Raw genomic sequence first — 10609 nt, forward strand, 5'->3', positions numbered from 1 at the left:
GCAGCTGATTTTCATTTCTAGATCCCTTTTGCTGTCTCCACTCTATGCCCCATCTCCCTTATACATACTCAGACTCCCTTCTTCTATCTCACACCTATGTCACATACTCTATTCTGCTCTCATACCCTACCCTTCTTCTCACTTACACATACCCAGATCACTTTCTCCTCATTCACATACACAAATACCCCCCACTATGTATATCTAGATCTTTACAAAGGCCCCATTGCCTTTTTAGCTGAGGTCTCACAAGGATTGAAAAAAAACCTCACAAACGCAGTCTCGCTATTCTCCCACCTATAGAGGAAACAGTTTGATTAATTTATAGACTTGTGCATGTCTTGTGTGTCAATATGGGTGTGAGTGAAGGAAGAACCTATTGTAGAAAAGCTAAGTTAAAGAGATGAGTTTTGCATTCAGTCCTAAATACGGTGAGGTGCCAGGTCATTCTTATCATTGCTGGGATGAGGCCCAGAGTAGAGTGACCAGATAACAAGTGTGAAAAATCAGGACACGTTTTTTTCCAGGGGGGATGGAGCGGGATAGTTGCATGTGTAAGACAAAGCCCCTATTGTCTTTGTCCCGGTATCATTGGGATGTCTGGTCGCTCTAGGCCCAGCTCTCCTGGGGGGTCTGTCCCTTACCGGACCACTCTGGGGCCTCCTCATCTCTGGGAAGCTGCACAGTCCCGGTGGAGTGGAGCTGTGTGGGAAGGAATCGCTGTCCAGGGAGAACTGAGCGCTCAGGTAGCCGGGGCTGGGCCCACGGAAGCCTTTCGATGGCAGTGCAGCAAACGTGGCACCCTGGGCACGAAAAGGGAGGGGTGCCCGGCGCTGCTAACTGCCCGGCTGCTGAACTTGTATCCCTAGTGACCCCCCCAACCCCCTTCTCCCTCCCTCGGTTCCCCTCGTCACCCCGCCCCCTACAACCCCGCCCCTGTCCTCTCCGCTCCGGCCCGGAGGCGGGGCCGGCCCGTAGGGGCGGGCTCCGGCGCTGGGACTGGGAACCGCTCGGACCCAAGGGGGCGGCGGCTCCTTCTCAGCGGCTGGCGCTCTGAACGGCGGCAGCAGCAGCAGCAGCAGCATGAGCGGGCCGGAGAGCGGCGGGGGGCCGGGGCTGCCGCCGCTGCCCAAGAGCCTGAGCGGGCTGCTGAACTCCTCCTCGGGCGGCGGCGGGCGCTGGCGGGACCTGGAGCGGCTCTACGCGCAGAAATCCCGCATCCAGGACGAGCTGAGCCGGGGGCGGGCGAGCAGCGGCGGCGGCCGAGGCTCCCCCCGGCCGCCCAACCTGGACGCGGCGCTGGCCCTGCTCCGCAAAGAGATGGTGAGTGAGGGCTGCGGGGGCTCGTCCCGCACCGCAGAGCCCCCGGGGGAGCTCCCGCCCGACCCCCCCACGCAGCTGCCGGCCCGCTGGGGAGGAAATCACGCCCCGCCGCCTAGAAAGCGCCGCACGCGGAACTGGGAATGAGGCCCCCACCGAGCGCCCCGCCGGTCTAGCCGCGGCCGTGCTGGGGTGGGGCTGGAGTTTGGTCGCATGAAGGAGGCAGTGGATGGGGCCCCACCGGCGGCGGAGCGGGGGGCGCCTGGTCTGAGGCTCGCACTGGGGGAAAGGTGTGGGCATGAGATTTTGTAGCTGGGCCCATGGGTGCTGGGGTTGTTGCCGCACCTCTGGCTTGAAGTGGTTTCCATCATAGCTGGGGTTTACAGTTTGGTTGGATGGCTCTCAGCAACCCCCCCCCCCCCCCCATACAAGTTCCAGCACCCCTGGCCGGAACAACTGTTAGTTGGATCAGACCCTGTGCTCGCTGACGCTGGGGGGTGGCCACGTCCAGAGTCAGCCTCGCCAACCCCCCCCCATTGTTTTTAAAAAGCCATTGCATGAAAACAGGGTCCAAGCGGCTTAAGCTTTTAAGGCTTGTGGTGGCTAAAGTATCCACATTAGTTTTGAAAATGAGGTCAGCTCCTAAATCACTGATATTTTCAGGAGACTATTACCCTGTGCGCTCTCCAAGTAGCATAAATACAATGTAAATCAAGCAACTGAAGTAGTTTCTACAGAGGCATAATAATACTAAAAAAAGTTATGAACACCCATAATAGTTACTTTGTGGGATAAATTAAGGCTGTAAATATTTAACATCTCCATCCCTACCACAGACCAAGGGATTGTGAGGAAAGTATGCTTTTTGTGGTGCATCACAATAAGGATTAATATACTTTTGTCTGAATGCAAATGACCCACCACGCCAGAGAAATTTCCAGGCTCTCTTTAGCCACAGCTAAAATACACTTTCAAAATGCACCCTTAGTTCAGTTTTTTTTTCCAGTTTAGGCCCATTTCCATGCCCCTCTCTTTCTTCCTTCTGCTCTATTGAAAATATTTGTTTTTTAAATATTTTCCCCCGTGTTTAGAGTTGATTTAGGAAACACTTTTGCTGGAATTCTTTTCTCCTCCAGTCAAGTATTTTTGAAAATGCTTGATACAGTGATCAAGGCTGCCAAACAAACACACAAACAAAAAAAGTGTCTGAGTATTCAAATGATAAGTTTCTTGTGCGGTTTCAGTGAGAGGAAATCTGTTAATGTAGCAGATAGAGGTGTACTAACTCTGCTCAAGCTGTCTTGCTAACAATAGCAGCATTGCAGGGGGTAGTATGGGTGATGGCTTAGGCTAGCTGCCTGAGTATGTTCCCTGGAGAGTCTGGGTGGATTTGTACTCAGGTGGCTAGGCTGAGCCCTATCCACGCTACCCTGGCTATGCTGCTATTTTTAGTGTGCTAGCTTGAGCAGAGTTAGCACACATCTGTCTACTGGAGCTGGGAAGCATGCTCCCAAGTGCTGAGTAGACATTCTTAATATTACTTTTTTCTCTGAGAATTGGAGTGTTTTGGGCTCTTGCTGCTTTGCAAAGGGCTGTAGATAGGGCAAAATCCATGACTGATCATTGGTTTAAACAGGGTTGCATCAGTGTTAGAATTATTAATATTTGAAATTATTAATATTGATGTGGGAAACCACCAAACATAAACTTAACCATAAAATCCTTTATTAAGGCCAAATGGTATTTATAGAATTGCTCTAAACATGCCTAAAAAGCCTAACTAATAAGCAATTTACTACATCCAAACAGTAACAAACCACTTATAAGCATTTGATCAAGATACTTACAAATGGGCTAAATCCACGGGTGCTTAGACCCATATTGGTCAGCTCTAATGTGGTCAGGCAAGAATTGGCAATGCATCCTTGAAGAGTTTATACCTTTTGACAAACAAGTGATGTCATTGCTAAATTACTGACTTCACCCTTATTTCCTGTCTTAATCCAAAACAGGTTTACAGCTTCCTTTCTTCCCAAGGCCTTATCTTCTCTCCCCCCCCCCCCCGCCGCCCCCGCCCCGCCCCCCCCACCCCCCCCCCCCCCCCCCCCCCCCCCCCCCCCCCCCCCCCCCCACCCCACCCCCCCCCCCCCCCCCCCCCCCCCCCCCACTCCTTGTTTGCCAGCAGAACAGTGGGATGATTTGAGCTTGTTTCTTTTAAGACAATTTTTCTTTTCTTTGTCTTGTTACTGCAGCTCTTTATAGTTAGTTTGGAACCATACATCCTTTCTACACTACAAGCAATGCTACTTATTCTCATGGCTTTATTTTACTTGCTGATTGGGGCCTTCTCCCTCCTAGCCACAAACTGTAAAGCAAATATGTTATTTTCTTAACCAAACTTAAGCTAACTCGAGTTCTTTAATTTTATACTTATCCACAATCAGTGATGTTTGTTTTGTCTGATAAGGTGTTGCTGCCAGCCTGTAGAATGCTCCTCCTCGATATACTAAGAAGATATTTTTAAATGCTAAAATCTTATTCTGTCACAACAAAAATGTTTGAACAACATTAGTGTCTTGAATTTCATGTTGCAGATATCAATTTGTATTGACATAGAGCAATCATTTTTAGGTGGTTGTCAGATTCATTGTATCTCCATGGCCTGCAAACACTGTTTCAGCAATGTTCTAAAGGGCAGCAGGAAAAAATTCTCAGTTTTTCATAATATGTATAATTCCTGATTTCAGAAAGTGTTAGAAATTTGGTCTTTGGATGGAAAATCAAGTGACATGCACATCACATGGCTTAAATTAGAATATCTCTTTGATGCTGTAGATAGAATATCCTTAGTGATAATCTAGTTAATTAAATCTTTTGAGGAGTAAATATTTTACCCAGTAGAACATATCTCCAGTTGAGGTGCAGTTGTTGACAGACAAATTCAGGAGTCTCTAACATTTTAGTAATAGGCCACCAATTTTCTGTTGGACAGGTAATACTATAATATAACTAATATTCTACAAACTTAATTTTTTTACATTTTACTAAATTAAAATAATATTGAGCATGTTTTTGATGTTTAAACAGTGGAAAAGGGCTTGTGGTAAGATTTTAATGTCAACATGGGGAAAAAATACTGTATGTACCAGCATTCTTCCCTCCATACTCAAATGAAGTTCTCTGAATGGATTTTGAAGGGGACAATGGTAGATATAGAAAGGAGTAAAGTTTTTGTTTTTTTTCAGGGGGGGAGGGGGGAGACCCTCTCTGAACTGTCATTTGAGTAAGGAGTAGGTACAGTGATGACTTTCACTATGCCTTTTGCCGTGTCTACTATGAACACTTTGAATGAGCGAACTTTTTCACCATACAAGATCAGCATGTGTTAGCAAAAGTCTGAAGAAATGCAGAATCAGTGGTCTCATTGCCAAGAGCCAGAGACTGTGTTTTTATCTTTCTTGATAGATCTGTTTACTTTGTTTGTCTGAGATATGGAACAAATACAGAAAAACAAGGTATTAACAATTGTTAGGTTTCAGAATAGCAGCTGTGTTAGTCTGTATCCGCAAAAATAACAGGAGTACTTGTGGCACTTAGAGACTAACAAATTTATTTGAGCATAATAAATTTGTTAGTCTCTAAGGTGCCACAGGTACTCCTGTTCTTTTAACAATTGTTAGTACTTTATTAGTAAAGATATATTAGCCCTTTGTGTTTAAGAAGTTCTCTCTGTCTATAGTGGTTCTAGAAAATATAGCACAAAATCATGGACTACATACTGGCTTTGTCTCTGTGCACAGGTTCTACTGAATATGAAAGATGCTGAGTGTCTAGGTTTGAGCCATAAATTGACAATAAAATAGTGATTATGAGAGATTGTACTACATTAAAATTAAACCTGCCTTTACCTCGTTGAACAAAACAAACAGTGAAAAACAATAATTATTAGAATGTCTATTCTAGTCCATTTCCCAGCTAGTGCAGAATTTGTCTTTACAGAATGTTCCCAAGCGTGTTTAGCTGAAACTCTCATTCCATTGGTAAGAACTCCATTACTTCCAATAAGACACAGACCTGATTTGTCTAGAATCTTTTTCTGTTCTCCAGCCTAAAGGTTTCCTTGTTCAGCTTCAACTCACCACTTCTAATTATTGTTCCCTGAACAATTCTTAACCTCAATGTTGATGCCCTTCAAATATTTGTAGATACTATTCACCTCTGATGTAAGATTGCCTAACCTTTCCTCTGTGTACGTACATGTAGTAGCCTCAGAACATCCTGCTTGCATGCTTGCTTGGGGTGAGTAATTTGTTTTGATTGCTAGTTGCCATCTTAAGGATGTAGACTTTGCCTGGGCTGCTAAATATTCATTAGCCTTGCAAGGCTGAATAAGATCTTATACTGTGATTTGAGTGGAGTAGGGGTTTAAATTGAGCCACAGGTATCCCACTCTTCTTTTCTCAGTCATGCTTATTCCCTGGAGGGCAGTTGCATTAGTGCTGCTGCTTTTGCACATCGTGCTTCTTTGCCAGGGCTGAGAGAAACAGAGGAGAGAAAATGACGTGCTCCTGATCCTGCTTCACTTTTTGATGGGAGAAAAGTTTGGTGCTGGGGTAGCAACACATGGACAACACCAGGGCGGGGGGGGGGGGGAAGAGAAGGGGGCAGCAGCTAGAGGAAATAATGAAGATGGGGAAGAAAAACAGATGTGAAGGTTATGAGGGAGATGTGGCAGTGGTCTAGTGACATCTAACTTGAGAACTGATGTCCAGCTTTCTTTAAGTAGAGGGAAGCTGTTTGTGGGACATTATTTTATCCCTTCCTTCACTTCAGAAATGGAGGACCCCAAACAAAGAGCTAATCCTGTCTTGCTTTTATCTTGTTTACCCATGTGTTGTATCTACCCATCCTCTCTTCAGGTATTTAAATCGTAAGATCTCTGGGGCAGGCACTGTCTTTTTGTTTAGTGTACAGTACCTAGCATAGTGGGGTCTTGATTTCTGATTTAGGCCTCTACGTACTACCACAATACAAATAATAAATATATTTTCCCTTTCTCCAATTATTAGTTATGGTAAATTTCTTCCCTGGGACTAAACCTCATTAGGCACTATGTGTCAACCTAATTTTTGTTTTCAGAAATTGGTAGGTATGGCAGTTCACTTAAATTTTAGCTGTGTAGCATTTTTAACATATCGCAAATAAAGGAGATGTTTGGTTTGAGCATTTCCTTTCGTCAGCTGAATACTCTTAAAGGTATATTGGCACTTCAATGCCAGAGTGAGGAAATTCTTACATATTAAATGGCTAGCTCTGTTTTTCTCCCCTCTGGTCTCTGCCTGTTTTGTACCTGACGGGCACGTGTACGCTTGCCCACACACCGATACATGGTAACTTTAATTCATGTAATTCTGGTGCCCTAGCTACATGGGGAAAGGTCAGCTCCTCCCACTGCTCAAGTCTGATCTGTCCAGGTTGTCTAGGGTAAAATTTTCAAAAGTACATAAATCACTTGTTTAAAATAGGACTTCAACTCTTAACCACTTAAATGCTTTTGAAAAATTTACCCTTAGTCCTGGACTCTTTCTGAGAAGTTGGCACGTGAGGCAGCTGACTTATGCTGTAGCCCTCTGTCAGGGCAAACAAATCAATGTAACACAGTCCAGCAGGCTACTTGAAGGCAATTAATAGCTACAATCTCCTGAGCAGTGGGATAAATGTATACACCATAGCTTCCAGTCCTGCAAACTTCTAGAATGCTTTGATGTGGGTACTCAGTAGCTTGATTTTTATACTCCCTGGGTTATACAGATTTGAGAACTTTTTGGTTACACTCTAACCTCATTGGTCCTGAATTTCTGAAACAGAATAGCATCTTGCACACAGTCTGTGTAAGGAAGATGAGTAAATGGGACGGATGTGGTCGCATCTGTAAATCTATCTTGAGCATCACAGGGCGTACAAAGTGTTTGAGTTCTCTTACATTGCAGCACACCTGTCTAGGGTTGCACAGCTTTTTGCCCAGTAAACAGGGCATGGTAACATGACTGAATCACGAGGAATGCTTTGCCACATTTTATACCATGGAACACAGCTTTCTCCACAGCTCTTTCATCTGGTTTATTCAGTGGGGTGGATATGGCCTTCCTAAGTACATTCATTAAGCTGCCATATTGCATAATTGTTCAAGATGACACACAACTCATCCTCTGAACCTGAGTAGCTGTGGGGAAAAGTGTGCAAGTGCCACCATATTGCAGTCAAATCACATTTGAAATACCAACATGTCTTTATTTTTTCCCTCCATCAGGTTGGCCTTCGGCAGCTGGATATGTCATTGCTATGTCAACTGTACTCCCTTTATGAATCAATACAAGAATACAAAGGGGCATGCCAAGCTGTATCTAGTGCAGACTGCACGTATGCTTTGGAAAATGGCTTTTTTGATGAAGAAGAAGAATATTTCTAGGAACAACACAGCAGGGACAAAAGTGCATGGATCAGTCTTTCACCCTGTGTCTCCCATTTCCAAGAAAGATTGGAGACTGGAATCTATCTAGACATCTCTTCTTGTGGGGTACACCCCCGCTACCTTACCTGTTGTTAAACTCATTTATTTTTGGCAGACTGTCAATACAAGTTACACATGCATAAGCAACTTCTGGAAAGTGACGTGCTACACGTTTTGAGGAGTCCTCCAGCATGTTTGACAGGTGGTATCATTTTTAATTTGCAGGCTGGGTGTTTCCAACCTACTGATTTTTGGCAAGTAACTTGCAGCTATAATTTTGATCAAGAGGGTGATAACATCCTGAGTATTCTAATAACTCTTTCCTAATTGTAGTGTGAATAACTATGGATGGTATGTGTTTGTCAACAGTACAGATAAATACTGTTTGAAGAAATGATTTGATATACACATTCCAAGCTGTACTAAGCTAGTCTGTTCTTATCAGCCATGTTACTTAACTCCAGTTCTGCACTGGGTGGATTGTTTACACAATTTCTCACATATGTCTTTCCCCCTCTCTACATAAAACCATATTTTGCCATGTTCTTTTCCTCCTAGCCCAAAAGCTATATGTATGCTAGTGAATGTTATCAGTACCTTTTTTTCCTGCTGATCTAATTCACTTTCTTAGTGCTACCAAGGGGCTATAACTTTTACATTGACTTTTAGAGATGTCTTGCATAAACATAGTTCTGTGACTGCTTACATATGTTTCAAAGTGGTTTACTCAGCTTTTACTGTATTGAATAGTAAAAGCATAGGTTCAGTCAGTCTGTCGGCCACTGTGTGGCTTGTAATAAGCCAAACTCTTATGCAAGTGTTTTCAGTCGCATGAAGATGAAGTATCAGGAAACCTTTAATACAAGATACTGGGACAAACTGCAATATTTTGTACTGGGTGAACTTTTTTTCTGGAAGGTAACCTTCAACTTAAAAAAAAAAACAAAAAAAAAAACCTACAAAATAAGTATATTGGGAGTATAGTTTGCATATGTTAATACTTTTGATACTACCATATTTGCTTACAACTAAGCTTGAAGTTTAATTTTTTTGTTTTGTTTTCAGTGCTTTTTAAAGCATTACACTACATTTATTACGATTTAATAGTGCAAGTGTGTGTGTGTGCATGTGTGTAATATTGAATGTGTTCAACATGTATCTGGGAGTAGCCAGCTCTTTGCACCATTTTTAAGTAAAACAGCAGTGTTCAACATAGCTAATTCCCTTTAAATTTAGAAATTTAAATTTGTAAAATTCTGACAGACTTTGATACAGTCTAATAATTTGGACTGCCTTGAGAAGAAAGGGAGAGAACAACTAATACATTTTGGACAATTTAAGTAGTTTAAATATTATAAACTTTCTGGTTTCCATCAGTGAAAGGACAAACTTCCAGGAATCAGTGGTTTATTAAGGTGTTCACTTGACTATCTCAAATTACACTTTTAGAGAAGCTGTCCTGAACTTAGGATTTGTAAAATGCTTACCTTGGAATACCACACTTCACTAGCTAGGCTGAAGGCTGGTTGTAAAGGAAAATGACACTGTACACTTGGGCAGTATACGGTGTCTTAAAGCAATTATTGTAGATGTAGTATCTGTGAGCCTTTGTAAGACAAATTCCCACATTGTAGCTACATTTTTGACCTCTGAACTAAGTCTTGTGTTGCGTCAGTATAGAGATGCCTTAACTGGCTGCAGTTTCTGTTTTAAAAACAGAGTGACCTTAAGGGCCTATTCTTCAAAGGATATTTGCCTGGTTCATGTGTCTGGCACACATTTAACTTACACCCAGGATCACAGATCCAATTCTGCAGGTAGTTCCCTATTTAACTGTCAACAAAAGCTAGCATTGTATAATGTGTTGCATTGACATAAGTGAAGATAGTTTAGGTTGCTGTTTGTGTGTATTCTCCTTTAAACTGTGATAGTAATGGAATGTAAACTCTACACAAGTAGAGCTGCTGTATAGGAAAAAGCTATTTCATGTGCAGTAATTTGTGTTTTTACCTCTTTAAATGTGTACTACATTTAAAAAAAAATAATTTCTGACCTAATTCACTCAGTAAGGCATAAGTGAAAAATGAAAGAATGGAGTTCTATAAGTTTCATATAGCAAACTTAGTAATCAAAAAGACAACTTCTGTATTTAGAAAATTCTCATGTTTGTGTATATATTCAGCACTTGTACCCTTTTCACCATGGTTAGTCTTCCAAATGTATTAAATGTAATAATTTGGATACAACTTGCTATACTCTTGGCATTAAAAAAACTTGTCCTATTCTATTTACATCCCCCTCTTCTCCTGACCCATCCCAAAAATAAAAACGTGTGTTATAAAATGTAAAGTTGCATGAATGTTTGTTCGTTGTACTGAATTTCAAAAATATTCAGTTCTAGGAACAATGTTTTCCTCCTATATACTGAAGCGTAAGCCATGTTCTGGTCATAATGGAAAGCACATTATATGGATATAGAATATGTATATTTATTTGGAATAGGAATGCTCCAGTATTCTGGTTCAGTTGTTTTCAAATTAAAACAGACATAGATTTTTTTTTTTACCTGTAATTTAAGGGTCCAATCCTGCAAACACATGTAAATCAGTTTACTGATGGATGAAGTCCTAATGACTTCACTGGGACAGTGCTCATGAACAAGATCACTCGTGCATGTTTTTGCATAACTTGCCCTAATAGAGCAACTTCCTCCACAGAAGCAATTTGGCTTATGAGCAAATGATGGCTTGATGATGTCTCTCTACCTTTCAAAGCATA

General features: G+C 42.4%; 1 protein-coding gene across 1 annotated transcript; it reads left to right on the forward strand.

Annotated features, from left to right (window-relative positions):
* Positions 1-1038: 1038 nt before the first annotated feature.
* On the forward strand, positions 1039-10180 carry LOC123356890 (protein FAM89A-like). The gene is made up of 2 exons (XM_045000145.1): positions 1039-1323; positions 7631-10180. Exons 1-2 carry the CDS (start codon positions 1084-1086, stop codon positions 7787-7789), a joined length of 399 nt encoding a protein of 132 aa, XP_044856080.1. The 5' UTR covers positions 1039-1083; the 3' UTR covers positions 7790-10180.
* Positions 10181-10609: the final 429 nt, after the last annotated feature.

This window comes from Mauremys mutica, unplaced genomic scaffold, assembly GCF_020497125.1.
Source record: "Mauremys mutica isolate MM-2020 ecotype Southern unplaced genomic scaffold, ASM2049712v1 000000F_np12_subseq_67271636:67468913_obj, whole genome shotgun sequence".
Lineage (NCBI taxonomy): Eukaryota > Metazoa > Chordata > Testudines > Geoemydidae > Mauremys > Mauremys mutica.